This window comes from Geospiza fortis, unplaced genomic scaffold (genome assembly GCF_000277835.1).
Source record: "Geospiza fortis unplaced genomic scaffold, GeoFor_1.0 scaffold657, whole genome shotgun sequence".
Classification (NCBI taxonomy): Eukaryota; Metazoa; Chordata; class Aves; order Passeriformes; family Thraupidae; genus Geospiza; species Geospiza fortis.
In genome coordinates this window covers 1,051,291-1,077,534 of record NW_005054481.1, presented here as the reverse complement: position 1 = coordinate 1,077,534, position 26,244 = coordinate 1,051,291, and the positions used below count along the sequence as shown (strand labels likewise).

Here is a 26,244-nt window from a genome sequence, read left to right as displayed (position 1 = left end):
GGTGCAGCTTTATTGGCACTGGGAAATGTCATCCTGCTTCAAGTCCAGTTTAGTTCTGTTCAACAGCTGCCAAGAGGTATTGGCGTCTTACAGATCTGTGGAGCCATGTTCAGCTTTCTAGTCACTGACCAGGGTTTCAATCAGCAGGTAGTGCTAAGAGGTGCTAGGGCCCATTGAGAAGGCGGGAGATTAAGGGGTTCTATCCTTTCCTTTTGTTTGTATGCATCCTCCTTAAAAAAAACCACAAACAGCCCAGACCTGATTTTAGAGTTTCATTTATGCTGGGAGGCTCTTAGCTGCTATGAGTACCATTGTGGGCAGATCCTGTATGATTTGGTGGTGCCTGCATATGCTCTCAGAAGAGGGTGAAGCTCAGGTCTGCTTCAGTTGGTATCATGTGTCTTAGATTGTGTGTCCCAAGAAGATGTGGAGAAAGTAGATCTATTACCTTGGGTACCTGCCTGCAGAGATTTACACTCCTGGAAGGATGTGGCTAGTGCCTTTGGTGATGACCTTGCATGAGTCCTGCTGCCCCCTTTGGTGGGATCCTGTACAGGTGGGATGACCATGGCGATGCTCATTGAGCCATGCTTGCAGTGTGCCTGCATGAATCCTCCCTGAAACTAGGGGCATCACCATGGGAGCAATGGGAAGTCATCAGGCTGCCTCCTTGGGACTGAGCCCAACATGCTGCCATGGGGGAGCGCCAGGGGTGGAAGGTAAGCAGTATGTATGCCAGCCGTGGTCATAATTTTTGCTGTACTGGCAGGTTGTCCTGTAATGCCTTTACCTAAGCAAATATTTCCTCTCTAGAATATTGATAAAATTGAAGTTTTCTCATTTAAATCCTGTCTGTTGGGGAGAAAGTCTAGTTTTGAGCATGTTGAGATGGGATGCAGTCACTGTCAGGTGCTGTGGTGCTAATATTGGTCCCAGTCCAATGACAGACCTGACCATGTGTCCTGGGATTGATGCAGCCTAAGGCTGTGCAGGTTGGAGGCCAGCACCAAGCTGTGCCATGTCTCAGCTCCCTGCCAGGGTGCCTTGTTTCCCTTGGGCAGGGACCTTCCTGCTTCCCCCCACAGCTGCCTGCCTTCCAGCAGCTGTGGTTTGGATGCTGCTGTGGGTGCACACAGTACATTTTGGAAGGAGAGGAGATGAAGACTGCCAGGTTCTTTTTATCTTCTGCAACTTGTTCTTAAATGTTTAGCCCCTTAAAAGGAATAATAACTCTGCTGAAGTTTTCATTGAGCTTAGAAGGTGCTACTTCATCTGGAGGAAACCAGAGCTTTGGGGAGGCTGTTTAAGTACTGGAGTTTTGGGCTTGTGCTGTGACCTGCAGAATGAAAACTCTAGCCATAAGGCAGAAGAGACCCAAGGTATGCTATCACAGCAGCTTGAGAGCTGGACAGGGTGTCACGGCAGGTCCCATAGCCCAAGGAAGCTAGCTCACTTCTCTGCTGTGGCCTGGGGCTCAAGCTCCACAAATGATTTTGCTCCTCAGCGTGTGAAACCCAGGGGCTAGATGTGACAGATAGGCAGGAGAGGCTGCCTGCCAGCTTTGTGTCCCTGGCCAGCCTGTGGATCATTGCAAAGAGTAGAGAGAAGCACCTGGAAACTTCTTGATGCTGAATGTTTTTTGACATGTCTTTTGCCTTCTGCTGAGGCTGCAGTGGCCACAGCTGGTCTCTAGCCATAACACAGGCCAAGGTGCTCACCCTCAATGACAATTTGGGGACAGAGAGAAGTGAGAGACCCTTGGCCTCCAGGGAAGCGGCAGGTAGCTCTCCGGTGAAGACCTGTACCTGGTCTGCATCGCCAGGATTTTTTTAACAGGAGTAGATTTTACTGCTCCTCCTGCCCTCAGGTGCAGTTTCCTTTAGTGTTGGTCTGTTGGTCACCAGGCAGTCCCCTGGTGCCTGTGTCTCCAGTATGGAGACACTATGGACACTATGACCACCTCCTACTCAGAGTGTCCGTCCAGCAAGTGCTTTTTGTTTTGTCTCAAGGCCATGAAAACAGGGATGTTTTCTGTCCCTTGGTCTTCCCTCTGTTGCAGAATTGTCCATCCTGTGATGGGGGCACTGAAGGATCGGGTGGGGATGAACAGCAGTTCAAGCCCTTCTGTCTTCCCCTCCCCTTGGGGTGCTCTCTGTGTGGCTCCAGGGAGTGATTTCAGGACCCAAATCAGTCCAAACCTAGTGGACAACACTTGGCACAGAGTAGATGATGGAGAAGCATGAAGTTTGGTGTGGGAGTGCCTGTGCTGCCCTCCCTCCTCCCTGGTGACATACAGAGCTCTAAGATGCCTGTGCATCCATCCCACCCAAGGTTCAGGTACTGGTCTTGGGCTGTTGGGCCTTATGCCTTTGAGACTGTTCTGGACTTTATTTTAAGCTGATTATCATTGGGGCATGGCTTGTCATGGTGTCTGTCCTTCCTTATGCCCCTCCTCTCTCCTTTTGCAGAGACCCCAAGACATCTCACTTGTGTCCCAAAAGTCCTTTTTACTTACTTCTTTCTCCCTGAGACAAGATCTTGAGGGAATTTGCTGGTAATTTTAGTGTTGCCCCAACCTTCTCCTTTGGACTGAGCTACCCCTTTGCTGTCTGTTCCGCTCTGGATTTGTGATGAATCAAGAGGCTAACAGCAGCAAGATGGAGCCAGCAATGCTGGTACCTGGGCTGGGGGAAAGTCTGGGAAAGCCAGGAAACAGGCACGAACTGACAGAGTCCAAGCAACTAGAAAGCCACCAAGTTTCCCATCTGACATCTTTGTCTTTGAAAATACCACCTAGCAGAAGGCTTGGGGCTTTGGGGCTGTTTTCATTGTTTTTTGTTTTGTTTTCTTTTTAATTAAAAACAACAAAGTAATGAGATGCTTTTTGTGATAAGACCTTTTCCAGGCTGTCTTGTTCCCCTAACCCACCCAAACTATGGTGTTATTCTCTCTTCAATATGTAATGTGTTGCCAGGCTGGGCTCTGCTTTCAGAGGCCTGCCCCTGTTCTGCTCTTGCTAGAGCTAAGCATATGTGCTCTTTGCCAGGCTTTGAGCAATCAGCATTTGTTCTGGATTTTCACAGTGTAATCTGTCTTTGGCAAAGCAGAGGTTCGTTTGTTTGCATAGTGCTTATTTTCAGGAGCAGGAGAATTTTATGAGCAGCCTGACATTGTATTTATTTTTGTTCCTCTATAATTTTTGTTAGAAGCAGGCATGGGTATTCAAAAGAAGTTATAGAGTGTGTGTGAATAAAGCCTGAATTGTCTCACTCAGCTGAAGGAAAATTACCATAAGGAGCTGATGCTGGAGACCTTCTGGAGGCTCTCTGCAGCTCGAGGATAGAGGTTAGTTTTACAGGCTTGTCCTGGCTTTGATATGCAAATCTGAGTGAATCGGAGCCACCTGGAGGTTGCAGTTGGTTTCTCAGCGTCTGTACTAAGTGAACTTTTCCGAGGCCTGTTGTGCCGAATGTGAAGGGGCAAGTGCGATTGTCTTAAAAAAAAATCTGTGGTGATATTTGAGTTCTTGAACACAACCTGTGCTGTTTTTCAGTCAGCCAGGAGCCTAGACCCACAGAGGAGCAGCAAAGTCAGCAGCAGTGGAGCCTCTGGGCTGGTACCCTCTCCCCATTCCTGAACTGGCTTGCCATGGGCTGCTTCAGGGGCCTCCTTTTAGAGGACTCAAGATGGTGAACATGGCATCATTCTCTGTATGACTGGATCTGCTCCTTTTCATGGGTTGTTTGTCCTATGTGCCATTAGCAGCAAATGAAAGAGGATTTGAACTCGTCTCTGTGGGGCTGATAATTTCAGATGCCCATCCCCATCACCCCAGTTGATTGCTACAGCAAGTAGCCCTGCGCACACTTCCCTGCCTTTGGCTGGTTTCACACCACGGCCAGTCTCTGGGAATTATACTTCACTCTGTGTGTGATGGCCAAACTGCATTCCTCCTCCTCAAGGAGGACTTGTTAACAAGGCACTTAGTTTTGGCATAGGCACATCCTCAGCTAGATGGTCTCTGATGATGGCAACAACTGGCATCTTTGTATTGGGGCTGGCTTTGAGTATGCTGCAGGCCTCCATTGAGGGCATTAGTCTTGAAAAATCCCACTTGGTATGGAGCCATGTTTGGCCAGGAAGGACTTAGTATTGCCCCAACTCTCTGCAGGGCTCATCCCAAAGAAGGGAAGTGGGGGAAGGAGGTGGGATCTTGGCTTGAAGCGCAGAAATCCAAAAATTACAGAGCATGGAAGTGAAATGGGAGACCAAGTCATAAGAGGTGTCCTTGTAGCCATGCAGAAGGGTTTGTTGGCAGCCTGGTGTGAAGCTCCCTGAGGCAGTTGATTCTCATGGCTATCCTTGGTGCTCTCTTCCCCTTGGTGGATGTTTGCCTCGTCAAGCTGGTGCTAAGCAGCTTCCACAGGTGGGGCTGCAGATCACATCAAGCTGATCTTGAGCTGACAGCTCCAGCTAAGAAAACATCTCTACTATTCTTACCTTTTTACAGCCTTGGGAAGAACTTGTGGTGTCCCAGACTATGCTTGACTGCCTGGGCTGTGTTGTCACTTGGGTGATGGTGGCAGGAAAACGAGCTCTTCTCTGAGGGAGTGGCTGTTTGACTTCTTGGGGTTCCTCAGCTCTTCCTGCAACTGACTCTTCACCTGTACCTGGTTGTCACAGACATGTTTTATGAAAAATCCTTTTTTTAGGATTTTTCTCTTGAGAAGCTGAGACACTTTAAGAACAAAATGTAAACAATTATTATCTGCTGCTGTGGAGTGCAACAGGTGCATCTTTGATTGGTCTGTGTTAGTTGTTTCTAATTAATAGCTAATCACAGTCAGCTGGCTCAGACTCTCTGAGAGTCAGGAATTTTTGTTATCATTCCATTCTTCTTCCTTTGCTTGCTCGCCTTCTGATGAAATCCTTTCTTCTACTCTTTTAGTATAGTTTTAATATAATATATAGAGATATATATATATCATAAAATAATAAATCAAGCCTTCTGAAACATGGAGTCAGATCCTTGTCTCTTCCCTCTTCCTGAGACCCCTGTGAACACCACCACACCTGGTCCTTTCCATTTCTGGTCCTGCTCAATTCTCTGTAGTTAAAAAAAAATATTCCTTCCTAGACCTCCTACTAAGCATTTACAGTCTTTGTGAGAAAGATCTGGTCAGGAGATGCTTGCAGATGCCCTTTCAGGATGAAATGCTGTTTCTTAAAAATTACTGCTATTATTTTTTTTCTGAGGCTTTGCCAAGCAGGAGTGGCAGCCAGGAGGAACTCGAGCTGGTTTTGAAGGAGCACAGTTGGTACATGTCCATCCTGTGTCCTTGAGGCTGCAGGACAGAGCGCAGCAGCTTGTCTCTTAGCTGTACTGTCTATTACAACACTTCATTAAAAAACAGCTGCCCATCTGTGAGGCAAAGCCTTCAGATGGGACCAGATCTGTCTGCCTACATGAGATGTGATTATCCACAAAAAGCCCTACACTTTCTTCTGCTTTTTCCATGCCTGGTGCACCATCCTGTTCACAGCACGCTGCTGCTTGGTGGCTGACCCCTGCAATGGCCTTGCCACTCCTCCAAAACATCAGCATGCTCAAGGCACAAGCCATCACAGCTGGGGGCCTTTGCCTGCTGGAGTGAGCAGCTGGAGCTGTGTCCTGTTTCCCAGCTATTCGGTCTGGAAAGTATTACTCAGGACACACAGAAAGCTCCTGGACTTTCTGACAGTACAGGAGGATGCACCTTGGGAATGTGGGCTGCTTTTGGAAGCGAGTGGGTGTTTTGTTGGAATCCCTCTGCCTTGCAGGGTCTGGTGACTGCAGTAGTTCCCTGGAGCCATTGCGATGCCAGCAGGCTGGTTGTCCTGTGCTCGGGTAGTGGAGGGCTTTGATCTGGCACTGCAGATGGGGCCTGCAGGCAAGTATTGTTTTGGGGACACTGAGTTACAGGAGCTGAGATGAAGAGAAACCATTGCCGTGATCCTGCTGGAGGGAGCAGGTGCTCTGCAGTGCTCGTGAGCGTGAGCACCCACTCTGTTTGCTGCATCCCTCAGCACTTGGAGCTGAAAGGGCAGAGAAAAGAATTATTTAAACCATCCCCAGGAAACTTCTTTAACCTTGTAAAGTGGAATATGAATTAATTTTGGGTTTTGTGTGTTTAAGTTACGACCTTATCTCTGCAATCCTGGGTTTATCACATCTTTCCAGAATTCTTGATGTTATGTTTGAGGCTTGTGTGGCAGCCTGGAGCTGGCCCTGCTCCAGGAATGTACTCCTTGCTTTTCCTCAATTTTGAGGACTGGCCTGCTTTTTATGGGTGCATGCCAGACTGCTCAGCATTGATTGTTGTCAATCAAACCCCCAGTTTTCCTAGCAGGGAGGTGCAGTGGGCAACTAAACCCTCACCTAGACTTGCGTGGTGATAGGATACATGCTGACCTTCCTCAGGAAGCCAGGGCTGGGCACAGGAACCTGGGCTGCCATTTCAGGCACTGCAGCGCTGCCACCATCACTCCTGACCCTTCTGAGGATCTGCAGGCTGGCAGCTGAGGGTGTGAGAGAGATGCAGTGGGATCTCCCTTCTCCCGCTTCTGCTGTGGGAATGGCTTTTGCTGTCATACCCTTGCTGGAGACCAGCTTGTCAGAGTGAACCCCTGGCAGAAACAGGTTTCAAGAGGGGCCTTGGAGCTGTCCTCTTCATATGGCTTTTATTAATGGCAAAAGTAGCTTCAGTTAAGGCCCTCCTTCCTGCAGCCTCCACCAGCACTGGGATGGAGGCCAGGCTTTGGGATGTGGGGGCAGGAGGGGCTCATGTTTTTTTTCAGCATGCTGAGCATACAACTTGGTTCAGGATCACTTTAGGTAGCATCTCTCCTTTGTGGAGGGAAACCTTGCTGGGTTTGCACTCCCTTCCTCCATTTACCTGGGCTATCCAAAATGGTTTGGGCTACTGCATTGGGGAGGCATTGGCTTTGCTGAACTCCTCAGGCCAGCTCTTTAGGGTTGGTGTGTCAGTGGTATGGTTGATATGCCATGTATGATGGCTGTGCACCCCAACACCTCTGCATGAAAACCACTGTGCTGATCTGCCTGAAAAGCAGTCGTTCAGCACTACCTGCTTTGCTCTCACTGACTGGGCCAGTATGGGTGCTAATAAAGGACCCTGGGGCTCAAGGGGTTCTTTAGGGCTGCAAGGGGTTATGCATCAGCAGCAGGGCCTGTCCTTCGGGTCACCTTACACCCTGCTGAAGGCTCTGTCCCATCAGCCAAGGAGTAGGGGGAAGAACCTGCAATGGAGATGGTCTCATCCACCAGTCATTCCCCACATATATCTTTTGGACATATAAGTGTCCAAAGGTCCATTCCAGCCCCACAGCATGTGGAGCCTCCAGGCAGGCACTTGCATGGAGCAGGTTGCCCACATTGTTGGGAGCCAGGGCTTTGGTCTCCCCAGGTGGAATGTGCAGCTCTCAAAAGGAGCAGATCCTGTTCTGCAGATAGTCCCTGCTCCTGAAAGTCAAGTCCCCTACCCTCCTGCGTCTTGCGCCCTGCATCTCCCAGGCACTGGCACTCCTGTGTCTGGGCCAGCCCTTGATGTGAGTCATCCCAGCATCAACAGACTGTGCTCGCCAGCCCTGTGGGTTAGTCCTGGGCTAGTGAGTGGGAAGTGAGTGGGCCAGGCTGATGGGACTGAACTCCCCTTCCCTGTTCCAAAGGACTGCTCTTTTGTAGCAGCCCCATCTCAAACCCTTGTCCTGGCGTCTCCTGAGATCATTAGATTGCTGAATAGCCCCAAGCAATGCTTTGATCTGCAAGCAGGCTGCCTGGCCCAGTGGCAGCAGGTTTGTAGGCCTCTTCAGACAACCTGTTTGCTTTGGGCCTCTGGTCCAGACTAATGCGGCTCTTGTGTCCCTGCAGCTCGGACTGGGTGGAGATCATCGAGCCCCGCTCCCAGGAGCGGATGTATGTGAACTTGACCACCGGGGAGTGCAGCTGGGAGCCCCCTCCCAACCTGAAGGTGCGCCAGTCAGACCAGAAGCAGTGGTGGGAACTCTTCGACCAGAACAACAACCGCTTCTACTACTACAATGCCATCACGCGGCAGACAGTGTGGCACCGGCCCCAGGGCTGTGACATTGTGCCCTTGGCCCAGCTCCAGGCCATGAAGGGCAGCTCCCAGCCTGACTGCTGTGGCCTGGAGCACCGAGGCAGCACTGGCAGCGGTGGCAGAAGCACCCCCATCCAAATGGCCATCTTGCAGGAGATGGAGAAGGGCAAGAGGAATAGTGTGGCAGAGAAGAGGAAAGATCCTGCCAGGTATGGGGAGAGCTTCAGCCTTCTCTGTTTATATCTATGGGGTGAATTTAGCTGCCAGGCTGGCCCTGTTAGGCAGGTTGGGAACTGTGCTTTCCAGCACGGTGCTGTGCTGCCCCAGGAGGGTGCAGCAGTGGGGCAAAGTACTGCCAGACCCCCAATCACTACCATATGCCCTCCTCTTCTTGGGGTACAGATGTCTGCTGCCACCACTACCTGAATGTCCCCAGCTTGGGCCAGGCCATCTTTGTGTGAGTCACCATAAAAATACATGTCAAAAGGTAATCTTTGCTCTGGGTGCTATAACAGACAGAGAGGAGACAAGCAGGAGTGTCATGTAGTGATGAAAACGCTCTCAAAAACTTGCAACAGGGTTTGTTCGGATGGCATAGCTCCTGCGCAGTGGGTCAGGCTGCTGTGGGGTGCGGGTGAGCCCATCTGGTCTGGCTCCTTCTTTCCTCCTTGCTCAGTTGTTGATGTCTTGCAGCTTCAGCCAGGGCAGGAGGTGGGGCTGCAGGGACAGAGCTCCTGGGCACAGTTATGTGGTCTCATCAAACCTGAAATAAAAGACCGATAACAAGATGCTATTTTTATGTTTGACTAAGAGATTTTTTTTTACACTAAAACTAGTCTGACAGCAATCGGGGAATTTTTTATTGTATTGAAACCATTATTTTAGCTTCAGTTGCACAAAACTATCCCTTCCCCAATCTCTGTTGGGTTGGCCCCTCTGCCTGGGATACTGTGTGGGGCTGCTCTGCCTCCTTCTACTCTGTCTGGACATCATCCTGCCCTGGAGGATGTAGTACTGGCAGCTGGGGAGGCCGTGCAGCAAGCAAAGTTGGGTCATACTGAGAACTTATCTGAGAGCTAGAGCAGCGCTTGAGTAAGCCTGACTGTCCTGCCATATATGCTGGGATGCCTTGTTCTGGTTCTGGCAGTGCAGCAAGTGCTAGCACCTTGGTTTTTGGATCAAGGCTGCCTCTCTGTGTGCCTGGTGCAGGCAAGGATAGAAAAAAAATGCCAAGTTAATGAAAGCCACATAGGATAGCAGTTCAGGAAAGTGTATGCACCCTGAAGTGAGGTTGCTTATCACATGTCTGCTGCTCCCTGTATTCAGTGCAGATTTTAATGGCTGCAAGACACTGCTGATGCACATAAAGTTCACCAGAAGGAACCCAACACTTTACTGGTGGTTATGATGCTCCCTGTGCTTCCTACCCCAGAAGCAGCACCCCTGAGCTTCATATCCATCCAGAGAATGGTCCCTGCCCTGCCAGGAGAAATCTAGTAAGTGTCTCAAGCTGTACCTAAGTAGTTCCCAATTCTCTCAGGTCAACCCCAGTGACTTGGGAGGGGGTCACACAACTGAACTACAGGCACGTGGGATTTGACGAGACAGGTGACTTTCCTTCTTTGTCCCTTTACAGTCTGGCACTCCAGGGCAGCCAGGATGGGTACCATCAAAACTACATTGCATGTTTCCAGATAAATGAGTGTAAAAGCCCTGATAGGGCCCCGTGAAGCTCACAAGATACTGTGAGCTTCACAGTGTCCTAAGTATTCATGACTGTGCCAGTTTTAACACCAGCTGGAATTAAACTCCAAATAAGCCACTCCTCTTCCCCTCACTGTTTCCAGTAAGAGAGAGACAAAAGCAGAGATTACAGGTTGAATTAACAATTTACTGAAAGCATGAAGCAGTGGAATAAGACACACACAATAACAACAGCAATGTTAATAGCAATAGTATACAAAAAGAGGAGGTGTTTTGCCCACAAAAAGTTGTTCACTATTGGGAACAAAACCAAGATGGCAGACACTCCTTGTAAGCTGCATCTGCATGGTTTTCCTGGACAAAGGCAATGTGGTGGCCATTCATGTGCTGCCTGTGTGGCCACTGGGAAAAAAGGCAAGATGTGGGAGAACTTCTGTGACTAATGTTTGCTACTCCCAGCCAGAATCCACAAAATCCAGTAACATATCCCCTGAAAGCTGGATCGTCCAAGTAGGGTCCTGCAGCTGCTCCACTGGGCTCAGTGCCGCACAGGTAACTGTGCCACCGTTTCAACCACCCCACCTCACTAGAGGTCACCCCTGCAGGTCACTGCTGCTTTTTTGTCATACTGCTCAAAGACACTACTTTAGGCTCAGTTTGTCTGGGTTTGGCAGGGCTCCTTTCTGCTTGGCTTGATGGGCTCAGCAGGGTTGGGGTCACTCCCACTGCTGGACTGTTCCCTTCCAGCAGCCTCCTCCTCGCCAGTGCTGTTGGTTCAGAACTGTGATCAATTTGCATTTCCACCGCTGTCCCTTTCAACGCCCTGTTCCATAGTTGTGTACTATGAAAACAGGAGGGGAACCGGCAGGGGAGCAAAGGGACCGGGTCCTGCAGGGGTTGATGCTGACAGTCCCTCCTCTGGAGAGAGAGGCAAAATGCCATGCTTCAGATGGGGTGCCTGGCTTTTCCTGCTGAAACTGGTGTGGTTCAGGAAGGAAAATGTTATTCTATACCATGATGTGCATGGTATAGAATAACAGCAGCACTAAGCTCTGGCCTTGTCTGCAAACAGGACACTGACTCAGTCTATCAGGAGGGAACATGGCCTCCTCTGCATTTGTGCTGGAAGTTGCTGTGCCTCAAGGGAAAAGTGATGCCAGTTTTGACCCATCCCTCAGTTCTTCCGCCCTCTCAGTAGGAAAGACCCTTCTACAGGGTCCCCTCATATAGAAGAAAGGGGGGTGATGCAATGTGGCCAGGAGTTTGCTGTACCTTTCCTTATCTCCCAGGGCAGCATCACCATCACTGTTGATTCTCCTGCAAGAAGGGGAAGTGGGAAGGAGTTCTCCTTTGTTCCATCCCTAGATCAGGTTTATGCAGCAGTCTTGGGGCACCTTGAGCCTGCAATGAATTGAAGGGCAAGAGCTGAGAAAGGCATGAGTTAGCTTGCATGGGAGCTAACAGGCTACTTGGATATGCCAGGCTCTTTCAGATTACAAGGCTCATACCGGTAAGCTGACGTCTGTGAAATGTGCTTTCTTGGAAGCAGAAGATTGGGCACTGTTTCCTTGCACATCTATCATGTGTTTTCTGTACTGTGTGAGCAAGGGTTGTGTAACTGGTTATAATGCAGAGTTTGATTTCCCTAGCTGAGCCTGACACCCAAGGAGAGATTTCTTGCCTTTTGCTAGCTTGTAAAATGGGGAGCAAAGAGCTGAGCCAGAAGCAAATGTTCTCAGGCAGGATCTAATGCCATTGCTGGAATGTCTGGTATACTAACAGCATGAGCACAAGAAACTTTTCAGCTCTGTTGTTTGTGTTGTTCTTCAAAGACAACCTCAAGCATGTCCTCCTCTGCTCAGGAGAAATGCAGCTGCGTAAACAGAGGGTGAACACATTGAGTGCTGTTGGTAGTATTTGACATCTTTATAGTTACTTGCACCCAAGACAGTTTCACTTTTGTCTCTTAGTGCCAGTGCAAAAAATAGTGGTTTTCTTTCCTTCATGTTTGTCATTCTGTGATAGATGGAGAGGCCAGCAGAGACCAGTGTAGTCCCCAAGAGGAGTCTCCTGCAAGCCCATCCAACAAAGATCTGGGGGAAGGGATTTCATTCTGGTTTTAGTTATACTTTGTGGTTGAGGTTTTTTCTTTTAGTAAACTGGTTTTTACCACCTTTCCTCTCTTGTGCCTTATATCAGCACCGCTGAATTTGTTGTGCCCCCTGCCGCATCTCAGTGCTGTGAAACCCTCAGCAGCCTTGAGAAGAACAAAGAAGCTCTCCAAACCTGTTCCCTCTGTCTCTATGCCCATGCCACCCCTCCCTCAGTGCCCCACAGCTTGCTGCTGCTCTTCCAGCTCTTGCAGTGGCTTGGAGCAGCCTTCTCTAGACATCAGCCTTTGGCCTCCCCAGGCAGTACAGGAGGGTGGACCTCCTAGGGAAATGGCAGCTTCTCTTCTTGCAGCAGAGTAAGACACTGGTGCCATTGACCATCTGTGGAGCCTTCTGGGGAAGCTCCTCTGCCCATGCTCTTGCTCCCATGTTGTCTTTCTGCCACTCATGCCTTTCTGTGCTCTCTGGGGCTGCCCAGCCCAGTGCTGGCTCTGTTTCTCCCTTGCTGACAAGGACAGCAAACAGCACTTGCCTCACAGCTCCAGACTCATCCTGAGCTCTTACAATCCCGTTAGGAAGCAAAATGGACTCTCTTCAGGGGAAATGATGGCCAAATTATCCTTTCACACACTGGAAAGCTCTGCAAAGGATGGATATGCTCCCTTGGGGACTGTGAGACCAGCCTGGGGTTGAATGCAGCATTTTGGAAGTGTACTCTGAGCCACTGCAGCCATCCTGAGCTTTGCTGGAACTCCAAGGTAATGGGTGAAAAAGGGCTTGGTGGAGTGCCAAGGCCTGAAGAAGGCAGTCTTTCTGCGAGGCTGTGTGCTGTTCTGCAGCATTTCAGCACACTGCAGGTCAGGACTGTGAGCAGGCTCTGCTGTTCCCAGCCCTGCTATCCGTGCAGAACCAGCCCCTTTACTCCTCTTCCCCTGTTTCTCATAAGGTCAGCACTGGGAATTTCAGAGTGCTGTTTCTGAGGTTCTCTTTGCAATAACAGGCTATCTTAAAATCATCTGTAAGAAAGCCACCTTCTCTAGGAATATTCTGTCCCCCAGAAGAGGAAGGTGAGGTTCCTTTCTGCATGGGCAGTAGATTGTGCTGCCTATCCCCTCCTCACTCACCTTTCCCACAGCTCAGCATCCTCGACTGGGAAGGAGCAAGGGCTTGGTGTTACAGTGCCAGGAATATGTGCTGGAAGAGGAGTGAGAGGGAATGTGTGATTAGGCAGCTGTAAGAATACCTCTGCCTCTTCCAACTCTGGTTTGTTTCATCATGGGCTCATGAATCAAGGCACAGCTTAAGTAATGCAACTGTTAAGTTTTCATAAGCAAGAAAGACCATCAGAATCCCTAATACAGGTTTGTTTCCTGCTTGTGCAGTTGGCCTTGGGGCAGGATATACAAACATAATGTTCTTTGCACAACTCTGCAGAGTTTTTGGTTTGGGCAGGTTGTATCCCTGCCTCCAGTGTGGGAATTTGGGGCAGAGCAGCAGTGCTGCTGGAATATAAACATCCCTGTTCACTCACCTTTGTCGCAGCACCAAGAAAACAACTACTAGAAAGGGCAGAGCTAAGGTACAAGGTCTTTTCTCCAGACTTCTGGGAAGGAGAAAAACAAACATTGAAGATCTGGAGCCTGGGAAGAGCTACTAGATATGCTGTTGGAGCTAGGTGCAGGCTGGGAAAATCAGTGCCAAGTTGAGGCCTTTATATTGGAGCTACTTGAAAGCATTCCTCACAGGAACAGTCCCAGGGTATTCATCAGAGTCTCTGCTGCTATTGGCTGAAGAGCTTGGCTGAGAGGCTGCATTGGGACACTTCTCCACCGCTGGCTTTGCTTTTTGTCATGGCTTTCACAAGGACAAGACTGAATCTTTGTGCTGGGAAGTCAGAAAGTCCCTGTTCTCTTCTGCTTGGTCTTCCCAGCAGCCTGGGGATGGAGTTGAAGGAAGCTGTATCCAGATATGGCCCCAAGAAATCATTCATGGCTGTGGAAATGGCCTTCTCAAGACAGCTTTGTCTTTTCTGTGATGGTGCTTCTTTCCTCTCATCTCTGGCAGGCAGGGAGGCTGGAAATGGCATGATGTGTCCATGATGAGACTGATGGGCGAGGTGGGGTACTGTACACATTTAGAAGTTTCCCTTCACCATCACATTCCTGGGTGGGGGAGCATGGTGGCACTTGATGACGTGGGAGTAGCACAGTTTCCCCTGACCTCTGCAGGGCATCTAGGTGCTTTGCCTCTTACCAGTGTCCATGGTAGCCTAGCTGTGGCAATCCCACATGTTTCTGCTTTTCCTCAAAAAGAAGCAGTGTTAGTGGGTGGGCTCTGCCAGCTCCAGGGTGGTGCAGTGGTCTGGAGCAGGCTGGCTCCCAGTGTGAGCCTTGACCTAGGCCTGAAGGAGGGAGCATGGACTGCATGTTGGGGCATGGACTACAAGTGCCAAAATCCTGCTGCAGGGAGGCAGAGCCACTTCTTTATTGCCTTGCTGTGGCTGTCTGTCTAATTTGTCTTGCTGTCCTGCCATCTGGGCTCAGGGTAGGTGCAGAGAGAGTCCTGTACCAGTGCAGAGCTCCTGCCGCTCTCCATCGTGTCCCACCCTGTGGCCCAGTCTGTGCTCAAGGCCCAGCACATCTTCTGTCCTGGGCACGCCCAAGGTGAGGGATGTCCCTGATGAAGGGACTCTGGGCAGTGAGGAGCTGTTGTGCTTTGGAGTGCCTTTTGCCCTCCGGCTTGCTGGGGCTCACAGGTAGGTAGCTTGCCTCTTCAGGAGGCTATGATCACACTATCCTCTTTTCAGATTAAATCCCTCATCTCATCTGAGGACTAAAATCTGGGCTGTGCTCTTTATCACAGGTGGAGAGGCAGAGGTTTTTGCCAGTTGAGATCCCACAGGGCCCTAAAAGTTATAATGCCATGCTGGAGCAGGAACCCATCTCTGATGGGCATGTTGATGGTGTTCTGCAGATGCCCAGGCCCACACCTGAGCAGTGACCAACAAGGATCTTCCCAGTGCTGCTCTATGGGTGTGAATTGCGACAGATGGGGCAGGAGGTGGTGCCAGTGCCTGCTGTATGGACAGGGAGGGGCTCCTTCCTGTGTCTCAGAGCTGAGCAAGGAGGTGGCAGAGCTTCAGGCTGAGTTCCTGGTCATGTGATTTTCTGGTGCCAGACAGTACCAGTGTGTGATGAGCCTGGACAGGGGGCACAAGTCTGGCCATGCTGTGTCTGGCTGAGGTGGGTCTGCCGAGTCTTGGCTGAGTGCATGGTTCAGCTGTGCACAGCTAGCTGGGCCTGCAGTGCTGCACGTCAGGGAGAGGAAAAACTTCAGGAGGTGGCTTGTGGTGTGTGGGCATCCAGCACCTTTCCACAGAGCACAGGGTTATTTTCCAGGCCTGCCATAACTGGAGGTCTTGTAAGGCAGTGGGACACATCTGCAGCTTTGGGCTATCCCTCTGCAACCCAGCAACTGGATAATGCTGGTCCAGATGCAATGATGGTTGCTGTAGGGTTGAGCTGAAATATGTCCCAGTGACACACTTGTGGCCTGCCTGCTGAGTCAGGGGCCTGTGGATTGTTCTGTCCTTTGCCAGTCTCTCTTCTGTGCCATGAAACAAGAGACTGGCAAAGTGTCTCCCGCTGATACAGCCATGGAGGTGTCAGAAATCCTCATTTAAAAGCCTAGAAAGTGTCGCTGTTCTGGTTCTTCCTATTAGTCCACACACTCTTTGAGAAAGAGTCTGGTCTTCAGCAAGGCTTGGGATTGAGACTGGAGCTTGACTGTGCACAGGGGAGATGCCTTGATGCAAGGAGCAGGCTGTGTCCCCCAGGAGGAATACCTAGTGGGTTGTGGAGCTGGGTGTCCTCACGAATGCCACTCTCATGCTGCTGTTACCACTGGTGGTTCCATGTGTGCGTCCTCACTTGGCACCACTGGCGCTCAACTCCTGCATTAGGCATCATGCCCCAGGAAAAAGCATGTAGAGGACAAGCCACTGAGGACTAAACAGGAATGGGAGAGCAGGAGCTATGCTGGATGGTGGCTTGGGCAGATGGAGAGAAAATCTCAAATTTGTCAGTGTTTCCCAGGCTGCTCTTGGCATAGGGCTTAGGTCAGCACTGGGCTGCAGTGCTTTGAAGAGAACGAAGGTGGAGGCTGGGAGACAGGCCTTCCTCATGGCAGTTGCATCACCATCTTGAAGTAGTGTCAGGAGCTCCCTTAAAATAAAATCCTTGATGCCTCTGTGGGAGGTATATAAGAGGCTGTCTTGGTTTGGAAAGACAGGAGTCTGCTAAGGAAGGCAGGAGCCTCCCCTGAAATGGAGAATGTAAACCCTCCCCACCCCTCCCAATTGCTATAATTTTACATTAAGGGGCTCTCAGGCAAAACTATGGGAGCAGGAAATAACAGTTCTTTAATAGGGAAGAAATAAAAAGTATAAAATAAACAATGCAGTCCACTAGAACAACACTGACAGAGTCAGAACCCAACCTGACACCCTGTGGGTCAGGGTGTTGGTGGTAGTCCGATTGAAAATGTGGCTGCAGTCCTCTGAAGTATCAGGTGTGGTTCTGTTGGAGCAAGAAGGATCTGTAGAGAAGGATGGATGTATTCTTTCCTCTGAAGATCCAGTGGAGGAAGAGGCAGCTGCTGTTCCTCTGGGGAATCTTGTGGAGAAAAGCCGCTGGAGTTTCAGAATCTGAGACTATATCGGGGTAGCAGTGCTTGGCTCCTCCCTCTGGGCGGAGCATCTCCCAATGGGATGTTATAGTTCTTATCAGTCATGCACTGATATTCAATAGTCTGTTATCAGCGGAGGTCCCCTCCCCAGGGAGGTGTGAATGTGGTCACTCAAAGAGAGAGATAAGGCAAACTGCCCACTTGAGAAGGTAATCTGCCATACAGATGGTAATGGAAAACATCTTGCATGCAATCTTCAGCAGAGGCCCCAGAGCAAGAGGGGGCCCCAGGGTTCAAAGCAGAGGAAGACAGCCCTTCCTCAACCTTTTCTGGCCACACCTGGGTAGTTGCACAAGAGAGTGCACCTGCATGGGCTCTGTTGCGGGAAAGGAGCCAGCCCTGCAAAGACAGAAGTGCAGCGTAATCAATGTCATGAGGCCTTTGAACCCTGGCCCGGGGTCAGGCACTGTGCCCATGACAGGGCAATGCCAGCCTCATCTGCGCCACTCATGATGCCATTGTGTCAAGATGGGATTCACGACACATTGCCAACAGAGAGCATGTTTTGCCAAAAATATGGTAAGCAGTGGATGGGGAAGGAGCACACCACCCCTTTAGGAGGGCAGTGATTGGGAACAGATGTGAGACATTAGGTGGTGGACAGAGGATGTAGGGAAGTTGGCCAGAGTGCACCAGGTGAAATAGGACACCCACAGTGATGTGGGGCAGGTGTAGGGAGAGCAAGGGATGCACAAATGCACTGGCAGGATACCCCAGGGAAGCTGTGCTGAAGGCGGTGGCTGGCACCTGGCCAGGTGAAAGGGCTCTGGAGAGCAGGAGCAGAGCAAGAGGGCTGGTGTCCACATACCTTGGGGTTTGGTAGGGAAGGCACAAGAGAGCCAGACATGGTAGGGGGCACCTCTGGACATGCAGCAGAAGTGGATGTGTCTGCCAGCACAGAGGCCATAGAGGACAGGTCAGCAATGTGGGGTGGGGAGCAAGGTCAAGGTACAAACAGCAGAATAGCTATGAAGGTGTTAGGGGAGCATCTCCTGTCTCAGATGGAACACATGCAGTACACCTTCAGGTCTTACCCAGTGATGGCTGGTAGCAGATACATGGAGGTAGGACACAATTCACATGGAGGTAGGGTCAGATTCAAGTGGACCTTCCTGGGGACTGTGATGCCTTAGAAAACCTGGAAGCTCAGGTGGTTTAATATCCTTTCTATTCCCTTTTCCTCGGAGCTCACCAACACAGACTGGCTGTGATCGCAGCCTGACAGCAGGTTGTTGTTGCTACACTGTAGAATATATCCTGGGAACTGGGGTGTTGCAGTGGGCGTGTTGGGTTGTGGTGGATCCTGAGTGCCGCCACGGATCAGTGGTGATACTCCCAGGAGAGGAGGGTTTCACAGCCATGGGAGCTGAGCAGGGCCAGTTGGTGTGGTCAAGGGTACCAAATCCTAGTGAATCTGGACAAGATTGGGTGGAGACGTGGCAGGTTGCGTGGGAATGTAAGCTGTGAGTGGAGAATGGCCACCCCTATATACCTCCCATAGACCTCATAGGTTTTTCTACAAAATAAACGCATATCTGGAAACTTATATAAAAAAATAGCATGGTCTGGAAGGACTGTCATCACAGTTGGATAATCTGAGGGCAGGTACTTCAGGGGACTATTCAGGCACTTTGAGACTAACAATTTGGTATTTGGGTAGACGTAGAAGGTACTTCAGCAAGTATAATTCTTAAATAATTGTGTGTATTTGTATCTTTCTTGTTTTAGGGAGACTCCTACCCACTGGCAGCCTCTGCCAGGGACGAAAGCAGCCTTGTTGGTCAAAGTGAACAGTTTGAGGCAGATGCAGAACTTTTCAAACAGTTCTCTTCAGCTGCAGGGTACTCCAAAGCCCAACAGCCCAAAATCTCTTCCCAAACCAGCTATATATGCTCAGCCTCAATCCACATCCCAGAGCCCTGGAGCCACAAAGCAAATGCCTACTGGAGAAACAAAGCAGTCTATGCAGATCAAAAAGACGGAGAGTGGCGGGTTTTGCCTAGTGATGATGAATGGTCCTACTTCTCAAACACCTCCAAGAAGCCGGACAGGAACCCCCCAGCCTGCATCCCCCACATATGCCTCTCCTGCACCTATATATGATGAGCCCTCTTTAGAGTTGCCAATTTATGACGAGCCACCAGTAGATATGGACACTGAAAGCATTTGTGTGAGTGGGATGTCTCCACCAAGGTCACCAAGCAATAGCTTAAAAAAGCAGCTGCAACCAACCAAATTAACCAAATTATTGCAGCATCCCAATATTCAACAACAGCAAACTGCAAAGAAGCATTCAAGAAATCCCTCTTCCACTGAGTACAGCCCAGCTGGCAGAGAATACATAAAACATATGGTCAACGTTGACCAATCTGCCAAACTCTCCCACTCTTCTGTTGCAACAACAGATACCTCCACTAAACTGCCCGGTCAGCTTGCTTCAAAGGATAGCTTCAAGGAGTCTTGGAGGATCTTGGAAGCCAATGTTTTCAAGAACATGGAACTCCACCACAGTCGGCAAAACAGCCTGCAGACTCAGGAGTACCCGGCTGGCCATCAGGATTCTGGTTATTCAACTGGCCCTTCTCCAAGCTTGAGAAAAAGGAAAGGAAGGAGGCAAGGAGCAGGTCAAGCAAGACCTGGCTCTGTGGGCAGCAGCAGTGAGCTCACAGCTCTGAATGATAAAGTGATTGCTGAGATGCGTGCTGTGGTGGGCAGGTCAGCAGCTTGCAGGGGAAGCAAAGCCAGCCTGGATGCTGAAAGCCTGGAGAACGGTGTTCCAGCAGAGAGCAGCAAGGTCAGGTTTCAGTCTGACCACTTGAAAAAATCCATCAGCCAGAGCTCCAGGGATGATGTCGCAGCCAGCAGTAGGTCTCTGTACAGACAGGACCTGGAGATTAGGGAATTCTTTCCCAGCAGTGTGGCTGCTCCACAGGACACAATGAGGCAGAAGAGAACTTTTGAGAAAATAGATTCTTTAGAAAAGAATGTCACCAACCAGGCAAGCTTGGCTTCATCAGGTGCTACACGCCATTCCTCGCAGGTACCTCCCCATCTGTGCCATGTTAAATTTATTTTTTTTCATTGCTAGACTTGCTAGACTCATCATAGAGAGCCTGCTTCTGGGGGGTTTAATTCCGGGGGTGTGCTGCAGGCAAGACACATCTGTTCCTGCAGAATAGCAAACAGGTCATAAAGCTTCACATCTTTGCTCGGGGAAACCCTGTTTGAGGCCAGTGGCTTGAGAGGAAGGAGAATTGTGGGATGGGGCTCGTGTCCAGCAAGGCCTCAGCGCTGTGGGTAGTTCTGCTCTGCTACTTGGGTAAATGTGCTTGCCTGATCATGTTACTGTCACTCATGTCTTCCCTCATACGTACTTTCTTCACTGGAATGATCTGAGTTGGTGGGTATGGCATCAAGATTTGCATAGCCACATGACAGCAATTCCGCTTTTTCTCTCTCTCCTTTTTCAAATGGTTCCTCATATGCTATTCTCCTTCCCAATTCCTGAACATGGAATAGCAGTATTTAGAAAATCGGTGTCAGTGGCTCTAGAATCTTGTTGGAAACAGCTATTTCAAAGCCCCATTAGTGTGCCTGCACAAGGGGAGTAGTTTTCTCTCTAACACAGCACTTCTGCAGGATTATTTTGCCGTCTTTTTTCCTACTTGGATTCAAAGGAATGTCCTGCTTCCTGGTTTTAGTTCAGATTTAGGTTCTTTGTAGATACTTTTATATCTCCTGAACCTTTTTCCCTTTTTTGTCTTTGCTCACCCTTTGTTCCCATTTTGAACAACCGGGATCTCTACATCAATTTGATAAGGCAGAGCTGATAATCATCCTCCATGCTGAAAAGTGGCTTCTTACTTTTTTCTAGTTTTTCTCCTGTTTGCTGGTACAAAGTTTTTCATGAAGAAACTTGGGAAAGCTCCTTGACTATTCCAGATTGCTCCAGCAGACCTGTGAGGTGTAACTTTTCTTTGAAAGCCAGGCTGACACCTCTCCGCTCTATCAGAATTATCTGTATCTGTTCTCTTTGTTGCCATTTTGGATCAATAAGTGCCTTGCTTTCATCTGAAACCTGTCACGGCAAGGGAAAACTCGGGCTCTCAATATGAGGGATCAGCAAGCTTCGTTTATTGATGTCTTGGTTTGGAAAGACAGGAGTCTGCTAAGGAATGCAGGAGCCTCCCCTGAAATGGAGAATGTAAACCCTCCCCACCCCTCCCAATTGCTATAATTTTAAATTAAGGGGCTCTCAGGCAAAGATATGGGAGCAGGAAATAACAGTTCTTTAATAGGGAAATAAAAAAAAATAAACAATGCAGTCCACTAGAACAACACTGACAGAGTCAGAACCCAACCTGACACCCTGTTGGCCAGGGTGTTGGTGATAGTCCGATTGAAATTGTGGCTGCAGTCCTCTGAAGTATCAGGTGTGGTTCTGTTGGAGCAAAGGGAATCTGTAGAGAAGTAGAGAAGGATGTATTCTTTCCTCTGAAGATCCAGTGGGGGAAGAGGCAGCTGCTGTTCCTCTAGGGAATCCCGTGGAGAAAAAGCCGTGCTGGTGTTCCAAAATCTCAGACTATATCGGGGTAGCAATGCTTGGCTCCTCCCTCTGGGCGAAGCATCTCCCAATGGGATGTTATAGTTCTTATCAATCATGCACTGACATTCAATAGTCTGTTATCAGCAGATGTCCACTCCCCAGGGAGGTGTGAATGTGGTCACTAAAAGAGAGAGATAAAGCAAACTGCCCACTTGAGAAGGTAATCTGCCATACAGATGGTAATGGAAAACATCTTGCATGCAATCTTCAACAATTGATTAGAGCATCAGACCTTTATACAGTAAGATAATAAGCTAATACATATTCTGTAACCTAAGCAATCTATTAGTTATTTTGTACATGTCAGGTCCACCTTTTGTTAACATTCCTTAAGAGTTACATTCTCTTTTTCTCATGCTTTTCTTAACCACAGTATCTGTGCTCAAGGATACAGTGTCCTTGCTACATCAACAACTCAGATTAGCTGAGTTCGGTACTTTCCAAGTTCTTCATGCATCTGGAGCATGTCTACGTGACCCTTGTCACGTAACCATTCCTCCACAGAAACCTTTTGGAAAACTGATATCGTGTTCCCACATTTCCCACTTTTCAGGCACAGAGATGCATCAAATTTACATGACTTACACGTTACTATTAATTGTTCAGCAATTTCATTTCATAGCCTCTTTAGACTTGGTAGGAAACTGCTCTCCAGTCTTCTGGCTGTGTTACACCCTGTTACATTGACAGGGAGAGCTGAAACTTGATTATGCACAAGAGATGGTGGATTGGGGATAGGCTGTGAGTGTCCTTGAAAGAGAAGAAAAATAATTCATATGTGGTAATATGGAGAAGCAGAAGATTAAAAAAGACGGATGTTGTGGTAGAGGCAAAAAGAGTCAATTAAAAAAAATATTCACAAAAATACTCAAGAGTCCAAGTAATAAAGGGAGGAAGTTGCAGAAAATTTGGCAGCAAAATCACTGCCTCACCTGAAAATAACATCCAGTGGCTTGAGTGAGCAGTGATGTCTTGTGCTGGGTTTGTATGATAGAGAGGAAAATTGGGAGGTAAGAAAACTCAGTATCGAAGGAGAGTGGGCAGAAGTTCTGAGACAGGCTAAGCAGAGGTGGCTGTGAATGAGATATGAGAGAGAAGCCTCAGAGAGAGCAGAGGAGAGAACCCAGAGCCTCCTGAACCTCAAGATAGTATGAGGAGGTGACTCCTCAGAAGGAACATACTGGAGGAGCAGGTAGGGTGATAGAAGGAAAACCAACTCCAGGCAGGTAAGGTGGTTTGAAGGAGACTGAAGATGTTGAGATGGCAGAGAACTGCAGGTGTGGATTTGTAGTCAGTGTGTTGAGTGAATTCAGAGGGTGAGGAGATAGAGGAGTAACTTAAGGGATAAAAAGAACAAAGTAAAAAAACAGGAGAGATTATTGTGCCCCAGGGTGTCAATGAGGGGTGGAATGTGATGTGTGCTAATCCCATCATCCACATGCAGAGACATGTGGGGTGTGAAATGGGAAAGGGTTGGATTGCAGAAGCCTTTGTCCTGAATTCAGGAGTTCCTCTCTACTAAGAAGGAAACACTGACTTGCTCTAAACTTCTAAGAACTAATGTGTATTTTGGGGTTAACTGTAGACCAGTGTCCCACCCTCCTCCTGGGCTCCTGGAGCTCCATTGAAACCGAGGAGTGCAGAGATACTTGTTTCCTTGATGTGTGCTTGGTACCACAGAGCTGTGCTGCTGCTCTGGAAGTTGGCTCAACTCCTGTCTATCCCTGTAAACTCAGCAACAGCTGGGATGCTCAGCTCTGTTGCTCCATGTCCCAGCACTTCCCTTAGGGCCAGCATTAGTGTGTGGCTGTGCCAGCCAGGCTCTTTCAGAACTACAGGTGTTATCCACCAATTCTACATGTACCAAGTCATGTTTGTACAGATTCACCACTGTGCAGTTGCTGGCAGCTTCATGTCTCACTGTGGACAATTTTCCTAGCCAGGTAAGGAGTCACCTAAGCTGGTTTTAACGTGTCTGTTCTTCTTTGCAGTCTGAGACCATAGAGCTGGAGCCCAGGCAGGAGGGCAGCAGCCAGCGTGGTGGCTGTGTGGAATGCCATTTCCCTTACAGCACCCTACGGAAGCCCATCTCTCAGAGCAGCATGGTGGATTGGGCTTCCAAAAACCTGAACATGCACACACAAGGCATCTTCCGACGAAGGATCTCCATCTCCAACATGCTGTCCTGGAATGGTGGCTCCATTAAAAAGCCAATGCTCATCACTAGCAACCGGACCATCAAAAAAGAGGCATGTGAGATGTTCAAACTGGTGCAGAGCTACATGGGAGATCGTCAGACTCGCATGGACCGCAATCACGTGGCATTGGTCACGGTCACCAAGTGCTGGAGCATGCAAGGCTTGCGGGATGAGCTCTACATACAACTGATCCGGCAGACAACAGATAACACGTGCTACCGAAGCCTGGCATGGGGCTGGGAACTGATGGCCATCAGTCTGGCCTTTTTTTCCCCATCACCCAAATTTCAGTCTTACCTGGAAGGTTACATTTACCGCCACCTTGACAGTGATGAAAAGAGTAAGTGCCTCATGCACCTCCTCTGTATGCAGCAGCATCCTTGTGGGTTGTGCCACATAGCCAAGGTTGTCTGGGTTTTAAAAGTACAAGTAGTCCCCAGCTAGTGCTGTGGGCTGTGTTAGTGAGAGCACAGTGTGTTGTCTGAGTTCACCTTTCATCAGTGGGATGAAGCTGCCACCAGCTCGTGTCTGGCAAAAAATTGCAAGCCCGAGACTGTGCTTACCTCACCCGTCAGCACTGAAATGAGCTGATGTCAGCCCTCCAAAGGCAGAGCTTTTCTGGGTTCTCTGATGACATAATTTACTTTTAAGTTCCTTGAAGCTGGCAAAATAAAAGGATTGTTAGCATCTAAGTTTTTAAGGGAGCCATTGCAGACACTGAGAACAGACCTTGGCTGTTTGGGGATCCTGAAGAATGCAGCCTTTTAGTGTGAAGAAATGAAATTTATCTGTCTTTCAGAAGTTTGGGACCAGCCCAGCTTATATTCCATTATTACCCCAATTTTGAATTGCTATAGCATCTGGTTGGAGGGGGTGGGGTGGGGGAGGGGGTGTGAAGAAAAGAAAAAAAGCGAAGTACCAGCCTGGAGAGTATTAACTGGTATTTATTGGCTTATTTCAGCCACACTCACTGTATCTTGTCCAATCTCCAGCCAGAAACCAGACACCTATTTTCCTCTTGATCTCTGGGGACCTGCTGTGTTTGAAGCCCCCCCAGGTCTCCAGGGTGGCTACAGGAGTTCTGCCTCAGCATCCCTCTGCCCCTGCTCATGAGCATGGCGGCAGAAGTTGGACCAAGGGGCAAATGCTACACTGGCAATATTTGCCTTCTTTTTTTATGACTTTAGCCTTAATGTGGGATTTCTTCACTGAACTGCCTGTTGTGCAGCACTAGTTTGGGTTTTATAAAGATTTTCAGCCATTGTCACTTCTGTCCAAAAACATTCCCTCCAGCTGTGCTTTGCCTGGAATGCAGGCAACAAGGAAGAGTACTCTGAGATATTGAGAAGATGGTTCTTTTGCTGGTATTTAGGCAGCAAGTTTATTTAGGTATGAACTTTTCAACTGTTTGACCATTTGGAGAAGCTGAATGATGTTCTGAGCCCCTCATTCAGGTTCATTGGGAGCTGGCGGTGGTGCAGGACCTTTCCCCTGACAGAGCTTCTTACTGCTGGAGTCAGGCTGGCTGCCATATCTCAGGGCAGTTCTGTATTTTGGTATTTTAGTATATATTACACTATTAATCGAGACCCTCTTCTGAATTTTCAGTTGCCCAGCACATCAAGGAGCTTGTGGATCTGAAAAACAAGAAGATCACAAAATCCAGGAAAAAGAGAAAACAAAACACAGAGGATGAAGGTAGGGAGAGGCACAGGAAGCTGAGAGAGAGGTCTGCACTGACTTTAGGCAGGCAGCAATGCTGAGCTCTGCTGAAAATCAAACCATTTCTTTAAATACAGAGGCTTGGGTTTGGGAAAATTTATCTGGTGGCAGGCTGGTGTTCAACATTAGACCAGAGCATGGATCAGCAGTGCGAGTGGCAGCTGGGCTGCCTTTGGGAGAGGTGGGGGCCCTTTCCGTCACAATTGTGCAAGTTGTGTGAGGGATTTTAAGTTGGATGCAGATCTGGGGCTCTAATTCCTCTGATCTGTGCATGCCACATTTCCTGGAGCATATTCTGGTGCTAGAAGTCAGAAGCCATATGAGCCAATGTGTTGAAAAGAACCTGTCTCAGTTGTTTTAATAGATTTTGTAAATCACTGCCTAACCCGAGGCTCTTTCTGGAGGGTGCTGGTACTTGGTGAAGGACACTGCCTTTTTCTCTCCTGAACTGGCTTCCCTTGCCCACACTTTCTGAGCTCTGCAGCCCAGGGCTTGCCCTGGCATCTGTGAGGAATGAACAAGAGCTCGCGCATTCCTCCAGACTTAGTTGAATTGCTGGCTGCAGGATAACACTTTATCTGGCTAAAGCCTTACTAGGCAAAGTCCATTCAATATTTTTTATATTGCTTTCAGGAAACTTCAGTTAGCCCTGTGAATTCCTCCCAGGCAGCAGTTTATATCAAGTGGCTTCAGTGTTTTTAATCTGTGAGAGCTGGAGTCCAGCTTCCTGCATTCCTGAGCTCTCCCAGCAGACAGCTGCTGCCTATGGTGGCTTCCCTGTGTCACCACGGTGTCACCCTGTTTCATGAGGCAGCTGCAAGTCAAGGGGTAGGGCTGAGGACTGCCCTGGGTTGAAGCTCCTGCACTAACAGTTGCATTGTTTCTCTGTCTCTGGTGGGATTCAGAGCAGAGACCTGCAATTGCATGGAAGGATTATATTTCTGGTAGGAATATGTGTTTTTTCTTTCCTGTTCAGGCCCAGGAGAGTTCAGGCCATTCTGAGCCTTTGAAAATTCATTTTGCATGTGCTCCGAGGG

At 49.1% G+C, this 26,244-nt stretch overlaps 1 protein-coding gene across 1 annotated transcript in view; it reads left to right on the top strand.

The window, feature by feature from the left end:
* Positions 1 to 4,352: 4,352 nt before the first annotated feature.
* LOC102035028 (rho GTPase-activating protein 39-like) overlaps positions 4,353 to 26,244 on the top strand; it is a 33,546-nt gene continuing 11,654 nt past the window's right edge. Inside the window, 5 exon segments of the mRNA XM_014310077.2 lie at positions 4,353 to 4,426; positions 7,931 to 8,329; positions 18,410 to 19,721; positions 23,279 to 23,825; positions 25,094 to 25,183. Of these exon segments, the coding sequence (XP_014165552.1) occupies positions 4,353 to 4,426; positions 7,931 to 8,329; positions 18,410 to 19,721; positions 23,279 to 23,825; positions 25,094 to 25,183 (2,422 nt within the window).